Below are 22174 nucleotides of genomic sequence, written 5' to 3'. Positions count from 1 at the left end.
GCTGCCACACTGTGGTTAGGAGAGGTCCCGCTGTTCGCGTGCACATCCTCACCGACTCCATCCTCTTTCTCTTTCTCTTATCGACTAGTCTGCATTTGGCCCTGCCCGAGGAGCTCACAGCCGTCACGACGCCGAGGAGCCGAAGAGGAGGGCTGCGAACCTGCAACTCAAAGTTTATTTTTTTGTTGTTTCAAATAAATTGAAATAGAGTTTAAAGCTTTAAAAAGGGAAGATGTTTAAGGTGATCTTCTTGGCCGCTCTCACCGGCTTCACCTGGGCCAGTGATGTGATCGATTACACGGATGATGATTTCGAAAGCAGGATTGGAGACCATGGACTGGCTCTTGTGGAGTTCTTTGCCCCGTGGTGAGTGTTTTATTCACGCTTTGTAGAGAGCGTTTAAGCTATTTAATTAACTGTTCACCACCGGTAATAAGCTAGTTAACGCTAGCCTTTCTTTCTTCGGTTTGTTAGCTAGTGACCGATCGTTAGCATGTTAGCTAGAAGCGCAGAAGGTGCAAGGCAATTGGCTTCATTCAAAGGTCTGGTTTAAGATGACCAGTGATTTTTAAAAACTACAACAGTTCGACAGTTCATTGACTATCAAACTGTTCAAAATAAAGACATTAGTCTTGACTGATATTTCAAACTGCAGGGAATAGTTTCCAATGAAAACTGCGTGCTAATGAGGCTATGAGGAAGTTAGGGGCGTGTTTTTTTCACTGTTGTAACGTTCTGATTGGACAGGGAAGTTTTGGTGTCTTCCTCCGATTGGTCCCGAGGAACCGTGACGTAGTTCCACTGTGTCAAACTTGGAAGTTTTTAAGTAGAAGTTAGTCCGAGTAATAATTGATAAAACGTTAAGATTAAACTGCTTATTGCACGTTTTGTTATGTCTAGCACGGGAAGGTTTTTGTTTATAGACTATTGCACAGACAAAATAAATAATATTCATAATCACACTCAGGCTTTTGGGATTCCTTGAGGTCCTTTTTTTTTTTTTTAATTTGCAAACATTTTATGCACCATAGAATTTATACAATTATCAACAGATTGTCCCATAATACTATTTATTAGCTCAGCAAAGTTACGCAATTTTCCATTTTAATCACATTTTTGTTCAGAATCTTACAAACCCTACTGACTCACTACCCCTGAGGTATCAAATTCCACACCGTGAAATCACTCCATCTCCCTCAGGAGCCTCTCCCAAACTGAAACTTGAACACAGCCTGTTGTGACCGGTCCTTGTCCCTCCGTTCATTAGGTGCGGCCATTGTAAACGTCTAGCACCTGAGTACGAGGCAGCCGCCACGCGCCTGAAAGGCATCGTCGCTCTGGCCAAGGTATTGCATAATGCATTTCACTTAACCGTGTCCCGTTTTAGTGGCGGCGCTTTTGTGAACGCCGTACTACAGTGCTCTCTCTTCAGAAAGTGAATGATTTTCTTTTCCTTTTTCTTTTCTTTTTTAGGTTGACTGCACATCCAGCAGCAACATATGCAGCAAATATGGTGTCAGTGGATACCCGACCCTGAAGATCTTCAGGGACGGAGACGAAACTGGTCCCTATGAGGGTCCCAGAACTGCAGGTATTTGCCTCGGATGCGAATTTCTGCATTTTTAAAATGTCTTCAAGACTCCCAACACTTGCACAAATATTCTTTTTTTAATCTGCTTTATTCTGACACCTTATGGTCATCTTCATTTTTCTGCCCCTCTCATCTTTTCTTCTGTGCGTTTTTTTTTTGTTCGTCCGCATTCCTCTCGCTCCCTGTAGACGGTATCGTCAGTTTCCTGAAGAAGCAGGCTGGACCAGCTTCTGTGGAGCTCAAGACCGACGCGGAGTTGACGAAGTACACGTCGGACCAAGACGCGAGCGTCGTCGGTGCGTTACCGTGTCCTCAGACGTTTGGAAACGATGGGGCCCGTGGTTATTGCACTCTGATCTGAACGCGATTCGTCTTTTCCTTCCCAGGGTTCTTCGCCGACGACAAGAGCACGGCTCAGGTAGAGTTCATGAAGGCCGCCAGCGCCCTGAGGGACAACTACCGCTTCGCCCACACCAACTCTGAGGCCCTCCTCCAGAGCCACGGCATCGACGGAGAGTAAGTAGCTCTTGCTGTCGTCGCAACTTGCGGCTTCACACGTCTTTGATGTCACCAGTGTAGCTGCTGTCGGCGCAGCGAGACGGCGTTGACGTTTCCTCATTTTGGTTTGCAGGGGAATCGTCCTTTTCCGCCCGCCGAGACTCAACAACAAGTTTGAAGAAAGCTCCGTCAAATACAGCGAGGACAAATACACCAACAGCAAAATAAAGAAGTTCATCCAGGACAACATGTGAGTGTTGATTCTCTGGAGTGGAGACGTTTACCTCAACCAAAGCGTTCTTTGCAAAGTGCAACTTGGGGGGGGGGGGGGGGGGGGGGGGGTGGTTGTGTGGGTGTGTGTGGTGAGCGGTGAGCGGTGAGCCGCCCACTCTGCAAACACAATCGACAATGCTTCCCTCCAGGCTGTATCGAACTGTTTGGTGCTTCTTTTTTTTCTTCTTCTTTTTTTTTTTTAAAACAGCTACTGTACTTTATAATCTGGTGTCATGACATTTTGCAGGTTAACTGAGATAAATGAATGATTCCTTTTTGCGTCTGGATCAATATCTAAGGCTGAAACTGTGCTGATAAAAACAGAATCAAAGTGATGCCTCTGTGTTACAGTTGAAGATCATCTTCTACTCAAAAGTGTGAAAGCACTGGCACCAACGCTGAACTTTCTAATTTAGCGTTTTATGTCTGGGATCTCACGCACACGTTCTGATAAAGCGATGACAGTAGAAGTGCCGTAGTTGTTTGCATGTTTCAGCTACGTGTGGTTTACCAGTGTTCACACTCTCACACAGTGTCCTGTGTTGTTTATGTGAGAGCCCTCTCTTTTTACTTTCACTTGTACTTTCACTTTGGCCTCGCCTCGTCGTCCAAACAAACAAAATGATTTCACTGCTGTTAAGAGTAAACCGACTGTATCTAGATTATGTGTTTTGTCTATAACCGTCTAAAGCAATATAGCTTGTTGGTTTGAATTCCTTTTACAAACATGATTCATTCTTACTTTTTCTGTTGAACCCAGCTTTGGAATCTGCCCCCACATGACCGACGACAACAAAGACCAGCTGCGGGGCAAAGAGCTGCTGGTGGCTTATTATGATGTCGATTATGAGAAAAATCCCAAAGGCTCCAACTACTGGAGGAACAGGTATTTTAGCTGAACTAGTTTGTCCCCTCATAGTTTGAATAACTAAACGTTTTACTCCTCAAATACAGCTTCTTTTTGTTTTGTTTTTTTTGAGTTTCATCTTGTCGCATGGCTTTTAAAACCAAACGTTCACGTGTTCCAGGGTGATGAAGGTGGCCAAGGGCTTCCTCGATCAGGGCAAGAAGCTGAACTTCGCCGTGGCGAGCAAGAGCGCCTTCGGCCAAGACGTGTCCGAGTTCGGCATGGATGGAAGCTCGGGAGAACTGCCTCTGGTGGCCATCCGCACCGGCAAGGGAGACAAATACGTCATGAGCGAGGAGTTCTCGTGAGTCCCGTCAAATGTCATTTTACACAACCTACACGTTATGAAAGACAGTCATATATGTATATATATATATATGACTTCAAAAGAATGTTGAACTAACGATGTTTCTACATGAAGAGTAACTCATTAGATGCACATTTAACTCAGTGAGGATGTGAACGTCTTAATGTATTAGAGCAGAGGTTCTCGACCTTCTGGGACTGAAGGGCCACTTCTGATGCTACTGTCGGCAAAATAAGTCTTCTGCTCGCCCATCACTGCCATTACCAATCCACATGAATGTATTCTGTCATATTTCATCACCACGCGCTTTGTGGTTTTTATTGGTTGTCTCCCACTTCGCTTTTTTTGTATAAAAACTGAATTATTATTTTGTGTCCCTTAATTAATCCGAGGGAACGTTCTCTAACTAACGGTGGCAAAACTCTTTCATCTCCTCCTGACGATGTGATATTCAGAAGTTACCGGATGTCCAAATAGTCTTGTTTTGAATAACTTTGGAGCACATAAGGAGGACTAGCTTTGTCTTGGTTCTGCGTCTGTGTGTCTCAAACACTCTCTCCGGTTCTGTTCCTGTCCTCCTAACAGTCGTGACGGTAAAGCTCTGGAGCGTTTCCTGCAGGATTACTTTGATGGCAAGTTGAAGCGTTACCTCAAATCAGAGCCCGTCCCAGAAAACAACGATGGCCCCGTCAAGGTGAGAGGAAACGCCCAGGAGTGTCCTTAATCACTGAGTGACGTGCGCTGTGCAGTAGTGTTCAGTGTTCAGGTTAATAAAGTTGGCAGAGTTTGAACCTTCATTCATATTCTACATCGACATTAAACGCTGCACAGTTTTTTTTTAGTTTTTTAATATGATGACAGACGTTCAACAATAATCATTTAGAAGATAAGTAAAAACAGATGGTCTGGTCCAAACAGTTAGAATCCACTTCTACTAGTGAAGCAGCTACCGGTTTACTCTTAACTAGAAAAACTAGTCCCGAGAGTTTAACTGTGCAGGTTCTGTTCTGTATTTAACGGCCTGAAAGCGTTCATACATTTACTGCTTGACAGCGATGGTGTGTAACTAAATACAAGTACTCAAGTACTGTACTTGAGGACACTATTGAGGTACTTTACTTGGGACTTTACATTTTATGCTACATTATACTTCTACTCCACTATATTTTGGTACTATAGTATAGTACTTGTTTACTCCACTACATTTATGTAATACCTCTTAGTTCTACTCACTTTGTAGATTTAGATTAATACCACAAAATATGTATTATTATGATGTATTATTCTAGATTTAGCCACCCAGTGGTGTACATACAGTAATTAAAATGAGCCCCCCCATTACCACATTAAAGTGACACATTGATGCATCACTAATTAGAATTATGATAATAATAATAATAATAATAATAATATGATGCTGAAGTAGGCCGTTCTACACAGTGGGTACTCTTGCTTTTGGTACTTTTTAGGTATATGTTGGTGCCAATACTTTTATTTTTAACATAATACTACTCCTACTTTTACACTGTGGTATTGCTACTTCTTCCATCACTGCTGATTGCTTTAACAACTATCATGTACAGAATACATTCAACGTTGACGTCACGTTTAACGTTCAAAAACACTATCAGAATGTAACACATTCGGTGTCTCATAAAGCACTCTGTGTGTAAAAAGCTGCTCATCCGTCCACAAAGAGTCAACATGTGACGTCTGTGTTCAGGTCGTCGTGGCTGAAAACTTCGACTCCATCGTCAACGACGACGGCAAAGACGTGCTGATCGAGTTCTACGCTCCGTGGTGCGGACACTGCAAGAGCCTGGAGCCCAAATTCGAAGAGCTGGGAGGGAAGGTGAGGGAAAGAACACAGTACTCTGAATAAATAATAAATAAGCATTTTAATGACTGGCTTGAAGTGTTTACTTCAGCATCCAACATGAAGAAGAACTTGACGTAAAGAAAGCAGTCTGAGGTTGACGGTGTTTTCTCGTTCATTTCAGTTCTGAGCGTTTGTTCCTAAAGGGATATAAACAGTAGTTCTCTAACTCATTAGAACTCTTTCTGCTGGTTCTGTTGGACCAGCATTAGGTCAACGCTTGGATTGGTTATAAACAGTTAACGGTGTCTCTCCTCTGCTCTTAAAGCTCTCCGACGATCCCAACGTTGTCATCGCCAAGATGGACGCCACAGCCAACGATGTGCCAACTCCATATGAAGTCAGCGGGTGAGTCACGAGTCGCTTCGATGTAATAGAATCCTAACAAAGTGTCAGATGGTGTGGTGTGACGTGTTGATGATATCAAGTCTCATCCACCTCCTCGACCGTTTGCGTTTCCAGGTTCCCCACTCTGTACTTTGTCCCAGCCGGTCGTAAGATGAACCCAAAGAAATACGAGGTGAGAATGAGCTCCGAGCGATCGTTCCAAAACCAGTGTCTTCATGTTTTGTGTCCTCTCCGCTAACGCTCCCGTCTCTCCGCTCGAGCTGCAGGGAGGTCGCGAGGTGAGCGACTTCGTCTCCTACCTGAAGAGGGAGGCCTCCAACCCGCTGGTGGTGGTGGAGGAGGAGACCAAGAAGAAGAAGAAGAAGGACGACGACGACAAGATCGAGCTATAAAAAGGCTCACAACGGGAACTCAACATCCCCACCACAACAACAGGAGGAGGAGGAGGAGGAGGAGGAGGATTGGGGGAAATCGTGCAAAGAAAGAACTAAATTATGATCCACTCTCTCTTAGTGAACTACCGAATGCTCTGAGGCCAAGTCGAAAAAGACGCGGCCCTCCGTTTAGGTCCTCCGCTGCTCTGGGGAAACTGTGGAAGGTGGAGCGGTGGTGGCCAGGGCCTGCCCGATGTTTAAAAACAAAAACAAATTTTTAGGGAAGAGGGGACCGCTTTTGAAAATTGAGATTTTTATTTCCTCTGGTCTGTCTACTACACCTCAGGCTGATGCACTTTGGTTTGACTCCAGTCTCCAGTCATCTGTCACTTTGGTTTTTGTTGTCGTCTCGGGGGATAATGGTATTGGTGAATTCCTAATTTTTTTTTTTTTTTTTTTTTTTTTTTTCCCCGTTTGTTTTTGTAACACGTCTTTGTTTTTGTACATTTGGAAGGATTGTGAAATAAAAAGGCCCACAAAACCAAAACAAAGTGTATGATCTTCATTCATGACCCACGTGTTTTTATCATTCTGCCTTCTTTAGCCTTGGAAGAAACATTTTGTGTAATTCCTAATATTGCATTAAGCTTTGTTTATGTCGGGCTGTAACTCCATTTTTACACCTGATAATTGTTCAGTCTGTATGTCAGAATGGGTAAAAGAATATCCATACCTTCCAAGAGTCTTTAAATCTCCTGTTCTGTTTAACCAACAGTCCAAAACCTGAAGATGTTCCTACATTTCAGAAGCCATATTTGGGATGTTATTTCTTCATGTTATTTAACAATTGAAAATAACACAAAAACTGGTGAAGAATATTTTTAATTAGTGTGATTTTATTTCATTTTTTAAAATTTATTTATATATATATATATATATATATATATATTTTTTTTTTTTTACTTTTGTCATAAATTTGGTCATGCGGTTGTAAAAACTACATTGGACTGAATTTGGTTTTGGTCTAAAAACACAATTTGGGATAAAACGGAGCAAAAGACAGAAAAACATTACTGATTTTTATTTTGTTTTGCCACTTAATTAGTTGGGCCTGTTTAGATAGTAACTTTATTGATCCTGCGAGGGGAAATTATTTTGTTGCAAGCAGCAATAGGTTACAGGTAAAAATCTTAATTTAATGCACCTGTCAATACACAATATATACAATTATAATAGAGTAAAGATATTAGATAAAGAATGCACACTATATACAATGAAATAGAATAATAGAATGTTTAATTTGTTTTACTACAACATAAATTGCAGATGAAGACTTAACATGTCGGTCAGTGAATGAAATCTAAAACACATTTGTCTGAATTTGAGGCAGAATATTGGACTGACTGACTTTTTGAAGGCACCTATTGAGATGTTTTAATAATTTTATGAATTTAATTTAAAAAAGAATTTAATACATTTAATTTTAAAAATAATTTCTTTGATTTAATTAATTATAATTAATTTAATTATATTATATTTAACGTGGTTAAATTATGAAATGTTGCTTTTGTGAAACGTAATTATTTTGGGTAATATCGTATTCAACCAGTAGGCGGCGACTCCGTATTTATTTGACAGTTGAACACTTCCTGTCCATCAACAACAGAAGAAGAGAATGGGCCAATCAGAATGCGAGGAGAGGATTCTTCACCAGGCACTTTCAGAGATCGCACGTGCTACCTCGGAAGGTAACGTAGAATTATTAAATCGTATTTATGGCATATCGTAACGATACTCTTCTGTTTGTTGTCAACACGTATAGCGTTGTATTAGTATTTCGTAATGTTTTTGTTCGAGGAATTATGTTGAATGTCTTGTTAGACGTGGCTCTTTCTTCAGCTAACTAGCTAAAGTCGGTTTTCCAGAACTAACTAACGTTAAACGCCAAACTGCGTTGAAATATGTCAGTTACGTATTGGCCGTGGCTCCTGACAAAGTTTAACACTACGTACGATACGAGTTCCCGCTTTTTAGGAACCGTTTGGGCCGAATGTTAAATGCGGCTTCGATACAACTCACCTGCCACGTGTTTTTAAAATGATATTACGGGGTTTATAACGGCGCTTTGGTCACATGCTGGTTGCTACTACGCACCGCGGCCCAGGGCTCGAGGAGTCACGTTTTATGCAAACGAGAATTTGGTGTATCGTACATACAGATATACGGGATTTACAGTATCACTAGCGAAGATTCACGTCAGGGTTTTACGAGCAATGTATTACACTGTAGGAATTTTAAATGGAATTTGGTGGCACAGTCAAACAGAACGGAGTTTGTCCTCCCCTGTCTTGTATAATAATGCTTCTCTGACATCTCCCACACTTTCCTAATTGACTTTCTTAGTGCTCGGTGTTATAAAACCATTTATTTGCATTATGCGTCAGTGTCAAGTCTGTTGGCCAAACGTGGTCTCATAAACAATGTACCCATTTAGTATGTCGCCATAACATTACATGTACACACACACACACACACACACACACACACACACATTTCTTTAATTACACTTAAAATGTAAGTGCTAAATGCATGCTCTGTAAAAGGAAGGTTTTCTGTTTTTATTTATTTTTTGAATGTACAGTACTATGATCTACATAGTCTGTATGAAATGTATTTAAATAAAGATTATTATTATTATTATTATATGACCCAATAACAACCCCAGAGACAAAAGGGGCACTGCAACCTTTTTATTGGAGCAAATTTAGACAAATATATCCTGATTTAGTCGTGATCATCAACTAGATTTCTTTCCAAATGATAATCAGGATGTTTTTCTTTTCTTTTCTTTCCTCAGAACATGACTTCAAGGACGGTTTCCTTTTCTGAGTATGGCAGAGCCGTCAAGAAGGAATAAAGCCGCCTCGTGGGGGCTTTTCAGTACCTCCTCGGTATTTGTGCAAAACAATCCATGATGCTTCACGCCATGGAGATTCAAACAGCCAGGAAGAAATCCCAGCAGAACAGAACAGTCGCCAACGTGAAGAGGAAAACGATGGACAACCACACTGAACATCTGGATACAAATAAACCGGTCAAAAAAGCAAAATCGAGCAACGCAAACCAGGAAAGTCGAAGCTCTCTGAACTCTGAAAACAAGAGCGCCGATGCAGCTAAACCTGGACTCGGTGAGCCCAAAGCTTCTGAGCACCAGAGTTTAGTCACAGCCCTGAGAGACAGCTGGGAGATGGACAGTGGCTTCTCCTCGGAGGCCAGTCCTCCGGCCAGCGGGCGGAGCTCGCCGTGTCTCGGCTCGTGCCCGACCACGGTGGTGGCGCTGGACTGCGAGATGGTGGGGACGGGGCCCGGCGGGCGCTGCAGCGAGCTGGCCCGCTGCAGCATCCTGGACTACCGCGGCGGCGTGTTGTACGACAAGTATGTCCGACCGTGTCAGCCCGTCACGGACTACAGGACTCGCTGGAGTGGCATCCGGAGGCATCACCTGCACAACGCCATCGCCTTCGCTCAGGCCAGGGAGGAGGTGAGGCCGGCTAGCTCTCAGATCGGACATCTACCGATTCATACTTTTATCAACGATACAATTGCAATTCCAGCAATCATTGGTAGCTTTTATATTACAGTATGCTGAGCAGCTTGTATTCACGAAACACACAAGCTATTTTCAGCTTTTTGTTCATGCAAAAAAACATGTAGAACCATAGACGACTCCTATGATAAAATGTGACATTTAGAAGACGGTCACCTCCTGTGTGTCTGAAAGGAATTCACTTGTTTTACAAACAAATATAATCTTTCACAGCAAGACAAAAGTCAAACAAATCCAGCTCCTCCCTGAGGACGGGTCTGTGAAATATTCTGTGCACTTTAAATGCTCCACACTCTGGTCAAAGGGATCCGAACTGTCGAGTTTAAACCCAGCTGACGACTCGTTGGTGGTCATTAACTTCAGCTACCCTTTCATTTATCCTCCTCTGCACTTGCGTGGCTTCTCTCCTGTAGATCCTCGCTATACTCGAGGGCAAAGTGGTCGTCGGCCACTCCATCTACAACGACTTTGAGGCGCTGGACCTGCTCCACCCGAGTCACATGGTCAGGGACACGTGCACGACGCGCCACCTCAGCCGGTTGGCCGGCTTCCCCCGCGAACGCTGCTCCTCCCTCAAGATCTTGGCCGGTCGACTGCTGAACCGGAGGATACAGGTGAGCATGTTCTCACTTCTTACACTGTAAATATCTGACATTGTTAATAAATAGCTTATCTGAGATATGATGTACTCTATGATGAATACGGTTTTCATTGAAACTACTTGAAGCTATCTCATAATTAAGATTTTCTTTCTTGGAGTCGATCCATAAATATTTTCCTCATAGACTGCAGGGATCCTGTTTTTTTTTTTCTGTCTTTCGTGAGAAGTTCTAAACTTGTTTAACGGCTCACAAACCAGTTGCCCAGTGAGCTGCAAGCATGTTTGTCTGCTTTTGTTGAAAGCAGCAAGTGTTTGTAAAGGGAAATCATTTACAGAAAATGAACGTTAAACGGGGGTTACGGTAAAGAAACACTTGTCCAAACACGGAGATCACTATCCCCAAGCAAGCGGGCAACTGGTGACCGTGGCTAAGTGGAGAGCAGGGCCGCCTTTCTATCAAAAGGTCAGTGGTTCGATCCCCGGCTCCAGCTAGTCTCTACACAATGCTGTAAAGGTCTGAAGACGTCTCATGTCAATGTGTCCTTGGGCAAGACACTTAACCCCAAAAAATTGCTCCCGTAGCTGCGTCTACGGTGTGTAGATAGATGCTCAATTGTAAGTCGCTTTGGATAAAAGCGTCTGCTAAATGACTGTAATGTAATGTAAATGTAATGCAACTGTTACAGTTGAAACCTGTTATAATAAGGATTTCACCAGCAAACAATCTGACTCTTAAGACCCGGTCGTCAAAAAGCGTTCAAGTAGAAGCGTATCTGAGAATGATTTTCCTTTTGAAGTCAGTGTGGTTTGTTTGTGACGCGCTCTGACCCGGGTCTCTGTTCACCTGGCCAGGTGGGGCGGAGGGGTCACTGTTCGGTGGAGGACGCTCTGGCCGCCCTCGACCTGTACAAGCTGGTGGAGGGCGAGTGGGAGCGCGAGCTGCAGAGCGACCTGAGGGACGGAGACGCGCCGCGCGAGCCCAGCTTCGCCTCCTCCAACCACTACATGCAGGACGAGTACTGGCCGCGCGACGTCATCGCTGACGGCCAATGAGAGGAGAGTATCCAGAAGACGGGTGTAGTTGGAAAATACCTCAACAGAATACATTGCGTGGTGAATTTACAGTCATCAGAACAACTTCAGATAACTAATAAATAATGTGAATTCAAAAAAAGAATTTGACCGTATATCATATTAAATCTGGATTTAAAGTAATGTACATTATGGGCATTGTCTCACATGTGAAGGTATCACGTTGGGGGGAAATGAACACTAACTTATTACTGTTAAACATGTTAAACATGATTGGATTTCATATAGATATTTACCAGCACAGTTGTTCCTCGTTACAGACTTGATTAAAGTTTAGAGTGATAAATGTTGGTGCTCTTTAATATTGAGGTTGTTAACTTATGATATGAATAGTTAGAAGTTCTCAGAAAGTATCCGCTCCGACTTGAACGGTAACGTGTTGCTGTCGACGAGACGCACAACTGATCTTGGGCCACAGATTGTGTTTTTGGAAAACACAACCTTGCATTTTTCAGATGTTTGTTCCTTTTTTTTTTTTTTTTAAACGCTGCTGTGATCAAACAAGTTGAAGCTTTTAAAATGTGTTTTTTTTTTTTTTTTTCGGAGTCTAAAAGGCAGACGGAAAAGACATTTTTAACAACTAGTTTAACCTGTTGCAGCTGCCTCCACGTCTGTGTGGCCTTCAAGGTTTTGTATTGCAACAATTGTGGATTGTAATGTTGGTATTTCATTACCTCTCACTGTAAGCTGCTCTGAAATCTCCTCATAATAAAATGGCATCCAGTTCAAATGAAACTGACTGTTTGGTTTCAATGAGTGAATGTGAGAACACTGGGTTTCCTAGTATCACTTTCTAAAGTCCTGTGCTCTGGTTTAGTTTCGGTCAGCACATGGAGGCAACTGTTAGTGTGACTGTTAGTGAATATTGGCCTCATCAGGTGGACAGAAACTCCCAAACGAATGATTCTTTGTCTGTGGTGGGTTGAATCCATAATCCATAAGATTCACACTAATTACAGAGGAAGAAAACGCCAAACTGCGCCGTCACACTTGATCCAGCGCCAGATCGGCATTAACGGATGAAACCTCGGCTCTGGTAGTGTTGGGAAACATTGTCGGAGTCTTTCACAAACACTGGATCAGGATCTGAAATCTTCTAGTGGCACAAGGTCCAAGTAGGTCCACTGCAGTAAAGGTGGGCTGACCCGAGAAAGAACGTCTACAGCTCCGGGTTCACTATATCATTATGAATTATCTCCCAGCATTCCCAGTTAAGACCCAGTGACTGAAAAACTCATGTGAGTCTATGAGCTGAATGCTGCACAGCTCTACACAACGCTGTAAAGGTCTGAAGAACACACACACACACACACACACACACACACACACACACACACACACACACACACACACACACACACACACATGTCTCTAAAGCCTGAACTTGGCCCCACAGCTCAGGCTGGAGGGAGGGAACACAGGGTAGCATTGTTTTGCCCAATCCATCTAATTTTGTTCCCCAAATCGCTTTATTGAGATCAGGCCTGGGTTTAGCAGATTACTAGCTGGCTGCCTGCTCCTTGGTCGTCGTGTCAGGAGGAAAACGTGTGGCGGTGACGTTAGCGGGACCGGGGTCAGAGAGAGGAAGATGGCCGACTTCCACCCGTCAACCGCGAGAGAGAAGCAGGCTGTTGGAACGACAACAACTTACGATCACTTTAAGTCACACTGTCTCTGTAACTTGTAAACAGTAAGACAGAAGTGCAGAGTGCAGTGATATTTACAAGTTACCAGAGAGAACAGTGTATATTAAACGTATAAATATCAGATGTACGTACAGGTTGTAATGTGGAGACTTAAAGGACGGCTGTGGGTTTTTGAGGCGCCGGCTTTAAACACAATTGTCCTCTAGAGTTCACTTTGAATGGTGTCTAATGATCGCATCACAAGTGCAACTCGGGATGAGTGAGGATTACTTAATGCACAAAGGTGTTTTTGAACAGTGAATGATGAAAAATACAGAAACTAACGTTTCATTTAAGCCACTGAGGATGTTTTCGACCGCTGCAGTCTTTCAATTATTGATAAAACAGAAAAAAATCATTTCACTCAATAGCAGCTCAAAAGCAGAACACACAGCTATTACTACGATTACAGCACCCTGTTGTGTTTACTGTCCAGTGGCTCTTTGTTAATTTGTTTTCTCTCTCTCTCACACACACACACACACACACACACACACACACACACCCCTCTGTTGCTCAATTACTTGAGATTAATCTGGAGATTTAGATGAAGTGCTCACAGGATTGATCCCGTTATATAAACCTGTACGTTACTCTTTGTGGACGTGAGAACTAATCTGATCACAGGGAATTGTGGATAGTTTAGGGTCCATGTTGACTGATATAAATGCACCCAAATCTAAATCCAAAATCCTTTGGGCTTGTGAGTGTGTGTGTGTGTGTGTGTGTGTGTGTGTGTGTGTGTGTGTGTGTGTGTGTGTGTGTGCGCTTATGAAAACATGTGTTCAGTAGATTTTGAAGCTTTTCCTCCTCATCACAATGATGGATCTCTCGTTTCAAAGCAAAGATCTCATGTGATTTCCAAAGCGTCCAGAATATAAAACTGGTCTGAAACCTTTTTCATAAAGACTTTTGTTAAACATATTTAGTGAAATGCTAAATAGCAGCTTTTTCTCTTTTGTTTGTGTCTTTGCAGCAGTGTACTTGGATACTTTAGTAATCGATTAGTCTATGAAATATAAAACACCAACAGTACAAAACCTCAAGATATTAAATTCATAACAGCAAACTAGGCGAACGCTCAAATTCTCTCTCTCTCTCTCTCTCTCTCTCTCTCTCTCTCTCTCTCTCTCTCTCTCTCTCTCTCTCTCTCTCTCTCTCTATATATATATATATATATATATATATATATATTTACTTCTTATACGCTTAATATTTAATACTTTATTGTTCATATATGTTTCTTTTCTTTTCCTTCTGTTGTAATCTTTAATCAGTCTCTGACTTTAATCCCAGCCCTTTGTCTGCAGAGTTAAAAACACATTTAAATAACATAAAGACTAATTAAAGAAAGTCATTGAGGAATATCACAACATCAGAACCTGAACTCCCAATCGACACCATGTCCCTGAACATGTGACGCAGGCCATTTGGAATAGGCCTCCACCTCTCACGAGAGCGATCACGTTGCAGAAATTAAAGTGGAAATCAGCGGTCACAATGGTCACAATGGTCACTTTTCACTCAAGTCCCCTTGGAATTCAATCAAATCCCCCCCCCCCCCCCCCCCCCCCCCTCCTTAAACCACCTCTTACTTAAAAGTGTGTACTCAAAAAAAAAAAAAGAAAAGAAAATGACCTCATCCAAAATGTGCACTGTGCTCTGCCTCTCATCACGGGAGCCCCTCCGCCATTGGCTCGACGTCTCCCTCGCCATCACTTCCTCCCACCCTCCGGCCACTTTTATGCTGATTGAAAAGAAAAAAAAAAGTGGGATGTAATCTGGTGTGACGCCACTAATCCCAACGCTACAAATCACAGGACCCGTCCGCCCGGCTCCACACAGACGCCCCGGGACTCACATCCGCCTCAGGTAAGACTCCTCCACTCGAGGTGCTGCTTCACGTCTCTCTTCTTCCTCAGATGTTGTACGACTCCTCTCCTTCTTTCTTTTAAAAGTGGCCTGAAACGGAGAACATGTGGACATGTGGCTGCATTTGACTCCCAAACACAATGTCCTCCCCGTGTCTCGAGGTATATGAGTGCTCAGTGTAATTAAGTGAAGACTCAGGAGGTGCATCATGGGACCAACTCTGACGAGGTTCCCCGCTGTGACAACAATCCCAAAAATGCAAAAGCTCTGCAGCTTTGGATCAACTTTGGAGTCCTTAATATTAAAATCATTCTATAGAGACACAGTACAGCAGGAGGAAGGTATTTTATCCTCTCCAAACCTCTGACTGCTTCATTTCAATGTTACTGATATTTAATGTAAAGAAATGGAGAAGTCGTTACCTTAAAATGACTCATGAATGCTCAATGAATGCATTTGAGAATTTCAACTTAAAATCATGTTGCAGTTATCCAAATGTACATTTTTTTTCCTCTCTGTTAGGATTGAAACTAACAGATACTTTCCTCATCGATTGATCTGCTAGTTATTATTCATTTTGTTTCAGCCCAGGGTGACGTCTTCTAATTGCTTGTTTTGCTTGACCCTAAAAGCCAAAGATATTATATTTCATCTTACAAACAGCTAGGTTGTGTTTTGTATTTTTACTTGAGAAATAGTCGCTAGATTAATTCGTTGGTATTAGAACAGGATACTACATGCATGGCTTAAAATCTACTTTAAATGTGCCTTAATGGGAGGTTTAACATTACGGTCGTGTTTGTCGGCGCGATACGAATGAAGAGTCTGAACTTTAGCAACAACCGCGAGCCTGTCGATTATGAAAGCAAAAGACCGTCGACCTTTAAATCTCCCGATAAACCGTCCAGGAATGGGAAAGTGCTAAATATAGCCGAATCAAGGTACCTTGTGACAGCAGAGCCGGTGGGATGAAGGGGGATTAAAGTGGAGCACAGTGTGTCAATTGTTTTTGTTGTTTTTCTTTACTTACATTTCTTTTTCCTCCAGACAGTACGACTCTGAGATAAAGAGCAGAAGACATGGCTGTGGTTGTAAGTATTTGCACTTCTACTTATTCTAATCTGTGTCATTTTGAAAGAGAAGTACTCAGTATTGATACTTTACGTGTTTTTCTGAGCTGTAACGGGAGGAAAGGCCTGCGATTGTTCGCCAAATACCTCTTCATCCTCCAGTAACGTGGACTCAGCTGCAGCTCAACATTTCTCAAAAGCAAAGCCCATTGTTAGGAGTCAACAGCAGCCTCAGCTGCTAATCTCCGCTTGTACTCCTTATTTACAGGCTTTACTGGACTCGTGAGGGAGATTAATCAAACACAGAGCTATTGATTATTGCTGCAGCAACACGGCGATCACGCATTTCTTCCCGTCTCGCGTGGATAAGACGCGTTTTAATCCTCACACGGCACAACCGAGTGAATCATATCTAGATGATGGTGTGAGGTACAGACTTCAGTTATCTGTCAGTATAATGAAACAGAAACAGTTCAAACATCCGCGTTCCACTCCTCACTACGAAGTACTTATTGTTGCAACTTGCTGGGTTTTAACACTATTATCAAACTATCAAAGCACTTTTTTTTAACATTGAATTATGTCGGAATCAAAGGTCTGGTCAGTTTGTAGTCTTTTCTGCTCATTGATCAGATATTTGCTGACCTTTAAAAGGCTTTTTGTTGTTGAAACAGAAGCTACGGTTGGATTTTTTTAGTAGTTAAGATTCTGTGCAGTTATGGGTCAGCTTCATAATGAAAATGATGTCCTGCTCAAAAGACTTGGACGGTTCGTCTGGTTCTTTGTCAGTTGAATGAAGTCACACGTTAGTTTTTGATGATGACGGGTTAGTCGAACTTTTCACCCCAAAGTCAAACAACTTTATTTGCTCCGCCATTGTCTCTATTACAGATGCTTGTGCACACAGATGTGGTGCAGACTGTAACAGCAATAACTAATCTAACAAATTAAAATATGTATTTAGGCGTGCATATTTTGCTGTTTGCGGTCCCTATTTTTTTATGTTAAAAGGTGGTTTTCACCGATGGCAACCAAAGGCCAACCATTGGTTGCCAGTTTCTTCAAAATGCAAACCTTACTGTCGAGCCCTGGTCCTAAAGCCCAACATCACAAATGTGCCTCAAAGGGCTTCACGGTCTGTACAGCATACATATATTACGCATATTATATTTGAAAGTATTGTTCTGATATACAACACCGAAAGTCAAGTGCTGAATAGGCTCCAGTATCGAGACAATTCAAGACGATATCTTGTAACTGTGCTGTTAACTGTCAGTTCTATTTCATATATCTTGACTCTATCATTTGACTTTCTTAATTATAAGCATGATTGTGCGACGTAGAGCCTTAAACAATCCTACAATGGAAGGGAAATGCCCTGGAGACGGCACACTGCTTTTTGTTCCAGCTGTTACATCACAGGGCCGTCGTTCAGGTCAAAATGGCTGCCGTCGTCCGCTCTTACCAGCGATGCTCTCTTTTCAGAGTGGAACTTACCGTATGGTGTCGGAGGAGGAGCAGGCTCTCAGGGCCAAGCTGGAACGTCTCACCGTCAAGGACCACGGGCCAGTGTTTGGACCCTGCGCCAGCCTGCCGGACCACACCAAGCAGAAGGTAACCAGACCTGTTCTCACATCACCAGGTCAGAAAGACCAGGACACAACATTAAGTCCACCTTTGTGATGTGTTAAAGGGCCAGAGCGTAGCATTTCAGGGGATCTAGTAGCAGAAATGGAATATAATATTCATGACAGTTTTCATTAATCGTAGTTTTCCTGTACGCTTGGAAAGGGAGGGGTGAGCGGAGGAATCTACAACCTCACCACTAGATGGCACTAAATCCTAGAATATGCTCCTTTAAACTATATGAGCAGCATTACTCCACACATTAAGCTAAGAGAGTTTATTGTGTAACTTTTGCTACAACTTTTGTTCCCCTTAAGTAACACAAAAACCCACCTGCAGACGTTTTCCTCGTGATAAGACCAATTCGAGAGTCAGATCAAACCGAATTGATGAGATTGCATTGTCAACCTGTACCTTTTTTGTCGACAGTTATGTCGCTTAACTGTATAAAAGCAAAGCCGGCTGTGAGCTAACTGGTCTGGTCCGGTCGGGCTCCCCCCTACAGGCCAAGGACGAGCTGAACGAGACGGACGAGAAGAAGGTGTCGGCGGTGAAGGAGCTGCGAGGAATAATCAAGGAGAGGGCCGATGCCGGTGACGACCTGGCCAAAGGGGTGCAGGACACGTTTGGGGAGAAACCCGACAGTTTGCTGGTCCGCTTCATCCGCGCCAGGAAGTACGACGTGCCCAGAGCCTTCGACCTGATGAAGGGTATGTTAGGAACAGGTTGAAGGGAAGATACTGACTGCATGTTATCCACCGGAGAAGCTCTATCTCCTGGTTATAACACATGAATCCAACATAACAAAGTCATAATAAACATGCTGAACTGAATGTTTAATATGAGCAGTGGTAAAAAGTCCTGCATTCAAAGTCTTAGCATCAAAATATACTTAAAAGTATGAAGAATGGTTCTTTTAATTACTGGATTATAATTAGTGATGCATTCATGTGTAATTCCATCTACTTTGTTTACTGCTGGGTGGCTTAATCCATAATAATACATCGTAATTTATGAGTTGAGTTACATTTAGTTTTAATAATCTGAACTGCAAAGTATTTTAAGTTTTAAAATGAATGTAGTGGAGTAACGAGTACAACATTAGTAGTAAAAAAGTAGCATAAATTGTAAATACTCAAGTAAAGTACAAGTAGCTCAAAACTGTAAGTACAGTACTTGAGTAAATGTACTTAGTAACATTCAACCACTGGATACGAGTGACCGTTTAAATATCTGATGTCTGAATTATAATATAAGGATGGATTTACAGATCTAAGAAGAAAAGAAATCAAAAACATCATTTGACAAATAAAAATTATGTTTTTTGAAAGCTAATACTAATAATTATATTGGTATTATATATATAAAATTGTAATACACAAAATATTGTTTTAAAATGTACAACTGTTAAAAAAAAAAAAGCCTTTGAAACAACATTTAGATCATTATGGGACACTCAAATTCTCACCTGAGACCCAAACGGATTAAATAGTTCCAGAGACAGCGTGACCCTGTGAATGAATCTACTAAAGCTTTATTGAACAGAGCGTTCGGCCCGGTGTGACCCCAGAATGTGGCCCCCGTGTTTCCCCCCAGGCTACGTGCGCTTCAGGAAGGAGTACCCCGAGCTCTTTGAGAACCTGACCCCTGAGGCCGTACGCAGCACCATCGAGGCCGGCTACCCCGGCATCCTGCCCAGCAGGGACAAATACGGCCGCGTGGTTCTGCTCTTCAACATCGAGAACTGGGACTACGAGGAGATCACATTTGATGAGGTGAGTGTGTGGGGGGGGGGGGGGGGGGGGGTCTATCCCACAATGCACCTAGAAAAAGACATTTCATGACTTGCTTTTTATTTAAATGGGTCAAGGATTTCTTTGTTGAACCAATCTAATCTCGTCAATGGTGGAAGTAATCTAATATTTTAATATTTTTTAAATTATGTAAAAGAAGCAATCCAACAGTGTAAAAATACTCTGTTACAAGTAAAAGTCCTGCATTCAAAATGTCTCTTCAGTAAATATACACAACTATTAGCATCAAAAGCTACAACAAAGTACAAGCAGCAGCTGCAGTAGATTTTATTTTATTAATTTCTTAATGTAACAAATAAGTAAAAACAAAAATAACAAATAAAAATGAACAGTAAACATATAGGAAACTCTTGATATACAAATTCTCATAAACAATATAAAGAAGTGTACCCTTATATGATCCTACCCCACTGAATGATGACTTAATTGCAATTAGGCAGGGCTTATATTAATTATTTATGTACTACTGTATATAATAATGTATCATAATTTATCAGTTAATGATGTAGAATTCTGTACTGATAATCTGAATCAGCAAAGTAACTAATGTTGCCAAGTAAATGGAAGTAAAGTCAAGTCCAAGTACCTCAACTTAGTACTTTAGTGAATGTACTTAATGACATTCCACCACTGGATCTTGTCAAAATTCTTCTTCATATCACACAATGGGATTACATATACGTGTGTGTGTGTGTGTGTGTGTGTGTGTGTGTGTGTGTGTGCGCGTGTGTGTTCAGATCCTGCGGGCCTACTGCGTGATCCTGGAGAAGCTGCTGGAGAACGAGGAGACTCAGATCAACGGGTTCTGCATCATTGAGAACTTCAAGGGCTTCACCATGCAGCAGGCGTCGGGAATCAAACCCACGGAGCTCAAGAAGATGGTGGACATGTTGCAGGTGGGAGGGATGGATGTTTTAAAAAGGTTGTAAATTAAGTTAAGCAGAAAATATGTTTTTGTTTTCTTATTCTTACCGCATTCACGTCCGAACGGTTGGAGAATCACCTTGAGCAAGGCATTGAACTGCAGGAACAGCTGGTGCTTCCTGCAGCACCCCTCTTCAGTGAACGTTTTATGACATCACCACACCGTGTCACTTTCTATTCCTCCAGGATTCGTTCCCTGCTCGTTTCAAAGCCGTGCACTTCATCCACCAGCCCTGGTACTTCACCACCACCTACAACGTGGTCAAACCACTCATGAAGAGCAAGCTGCTGGAGAGGGTGAGTCAGACAAACACGGCCCTCTAATGACCGACTGCAGCGCTGCTGCTCCTCCCTTCAGTCACAACTGCTTTCAGTGCTTCTTTTTTTTTTTTTGCTGGAGCACATACCCACAATGCCTTTTTTTTAACTTTTGAAATGAAATGTATGCTGTGTTTCTGTCATTAACATCTCATCCGAAGTCTTTATAAAGTCACTCGGGTTATCATGGATATCTACTGATTTGCTGCTGTCCTCGCTCTAGGTGTTCGTCCACGGAGACGAGCTGGAAAACTACTACAAGGAGTTTGACGCCGACATCCTTCCCTCCGAGTTCGATGGAAAAGGCTCAAAGTACGACGGCAAGGCCACGTCAGCCAAGCTGTTCGACTAACGCCTCCGCCCGCCCTCCCTCTGCGAAGGGTCGTTATATATATATATATATATTACAAACCCCACAGACTGCGGATATTCAAAGCCCAAATCTAGCTGTGCGGTTGTAGGAAGAAAAAAAAAAAAAAAAAAAAAAAAAAAAAGAAGTTATGAATGAAAGTCTGGAGTGCATGATGTGTTCAAGAGGTCCAAACAAAGCTCAGGCCAACAGAAAACCTCTCTACGGTATTCTGAACAAACCATTTGGTTGTCATGTTCCTTACTTTATCTCTACTCTTCACAGCACTGGAGACACTGGCAGTTTCTCCTTTAAATCATTAATTACAGACTGCGTTTGCTTTAGGTATTTGCGGATTATTCTAAAAAGATTTAAGATGTTCTACCTTACAGGCAACCGCTGACTTCACTTCATACCAGCATAGTGTGAAAACAGACCTTCTTAGTTTGAAATAAATGTAGAACATGTTATATTTTTTTGCTATTTTTGCACAGTGAAGCAGATTTGGGGCGGGCAGTGGTGGCTTCATGCTTCCTTGCTGTTGTGTTCAAAGAAGCTCTGGAAAGTCTGAGCAGTCGGACCATTTCATGATGGATAAAGTCAGGAAACATTCAGTCGGAACACACAGGGTGACCCACGTGGAGTCAATGGAGAGGACTCGCCGCCTGGTTTCGTTTGTGCTTTGTTTGGACCGTAGTTCACCCACACAGCTTGTTTCAACACTGGCAGGTCCCAGCTTTCCACCCTCTGGTCCCCCGTCTCTCCTTCAAGTACAAGGCTGATGTTCCAACAAGTGCCTGTCTCTCCTGTGGTTGTTTTTTTTAGATTGTTCTTCAAATATGAATATTATCATGTTTCACCCATTGTGCTACCTGGTGCACCAAAAAAAAAAGTGTCAATAAATGTACAATAAACTGTATATAAATATAACGGTGTAGTCTTTGCATCAAATTTGCAAACCTAGACAAGGTGGAGACTCAACAACAACGTTAGCAGCTCTGAGAGACTCGACTCTTTGCTGGAGCATTGAGCTTAATGAGTC

General features: G+C 42.4%; 3 protein-coding genes across 3 annotated transcripts; all 3 read left to right on the top strand.

Annotated features, from left to right (window-relative positions):
- Positions 1-64: 64 nt before the first annotated feature.
- On the top strand, positions 65-6725 carry pdia3 (protein disulfide isomerase family A, member 3). The gene is made up of 13 exons (XM_068723052.1): positions 65-366; positions 1268-1346; positions 1474-1591; positions 1780-1887; positions 1978-2107; positions 2223-2339; positions 3123-3248; positions 3391-3573; positions 4162-4270; positions 5300-5428; positions 5721-5800; positions 5915-5972; positions 6067-6725. Exons 1-13 carry the CDS (start codon positions 233-235, stop codon positions 6190-6192), a joined length of 1497 nt encoding a protein of 498 aa, XP_068579153.1. The 5' UTR covers positions 65-232; the 3' UTR covers positions 6193-6725.
- Positions 6726-7871: 1146 nt separating this feature from the next.
- isg20 (interferon stimulated exonuclease gene) lies at positions 7872-12203 on the top strand. The gene is made up of 4 exons (XM_068723961.1): positions 7872-7922; positions 9032-9715; positions 10195-10395; positions 11235-12203. Exons 2-4 carry the CDS (start codon positions 9146-9148, stop codon positions 11433-11435), a joined length of 972 nt encoding a protein of 323 aa, XP_068580062.1. The 5' UTR covers positions 7872-7922; positions 9032-9145; the 3' UTR covers positions 11436-12203.
- A 3834-nt stretch (positions 12204-16037) lies between these two features.
- rlbp1b (retinaldehyde binding protein 1b) lies at positions 16038-22015 on the top strand. Its single transcript, XM_068723100.1, has 7 exons — positions 16038-16122; positions 17587-17715; positions 18233-18437; positions 19324-19502; positions 20279-20437; positions 20652-20762; positions 21007-22015. Exons 1-7 carry the CDS (start codon positions 16111-16113, stop codon positions 21133-21135), a joined length of 924 nt encoding a protein of 307 aa, XP_068579201.1. The 5' UTR covers positions 16038-16110; the 3' UTR covers positions 21136-22015.
- The last annotated feature ends 159 nt before the right edge of the window (positions 22016-22174 follow it).

The sequence above is a fragment of the Cebidichthys violaceus genome, unplaced genomic scaffold, assembly GCF_023349555.1.
Source record: "Cebidichthys violaceus isolate CVI_PGR_0920_01 unplaced genomic scaffold, fCebVio1.0.p SCAF_3, whole genome shotgun sequence".
NCBI classification, from domain to species: Eukaryota; Metazoa; Chordata; class Actinopteri; order Perciformes; family Stichaeidae; genus Cebidichthys; species Cebidichthys violaceus.
Note: the sequence above shows the minus strand (reverse complement) of the source record. Positions and strands in the feature narration are given on the sequence as shown.

Bases quoted from the DNA above. Each gene is read 5' to 3' on its own strand.
- pdia3 (XM_068723052.1), top strand. From the start codon at position 233: ATGTTTAAGGTGATCTTCTTGGCCGCTCTCACCGGCTTCACCTGGGCC. The intron at 4,271-5,299 runs GTGAGAGGAAAC...GTCTGTGTTCAG, and splicing joins ACAACGATGGCCCCGTCAAG to GTCGTCGTGGCTGAAAACTT. The intron at 5,801-5,914 runs GTGAGTCACGAG...TTGCGTTTCCAG, and splicing joins ACTCCATATGAAGTCAGCGG to GTTCCCCACTCTGTACTTTG.
- isg20 (XM_068723961.1), top strand. From the start codon at position 9,146: ATGATGCTTCACGCCATGGAGATTCAAACAGCCAGGAAGAAATCCCAG. The intron at 9,716-10,194 runs GTGAGGCCGGCT...TCTCTCCTGTAG, and splicing joins TCGCTCAGGCCAGGGAGGAG to ATCCTCGCTATACTCGAGGG. The intron at 10,396-11,234 runs GTGAGCATGTTC...TCACCTGGCCAG, and splicing joins TGCTGAACCGGAGGATACAG to GTGGGGCGGAGGGGTCACTG.
- rlbp1b (XM_068723100.1), top strand. The intron at 19,503-20,278 runs GTGAGTGTGTGG...GTGTGTGTTCAG, and splicing joins AGGAGATCACATTTGATGAG to ATCCTGCGGGCCTACTGCGT. The intron at 20,763-21,006 runs GTGAGTCAGACA...TCCTCGCTCTAG, and splicing joins AGAGCAAGCTGCTGGAGAGG to GTGTTCGTCCACGGAGACGA.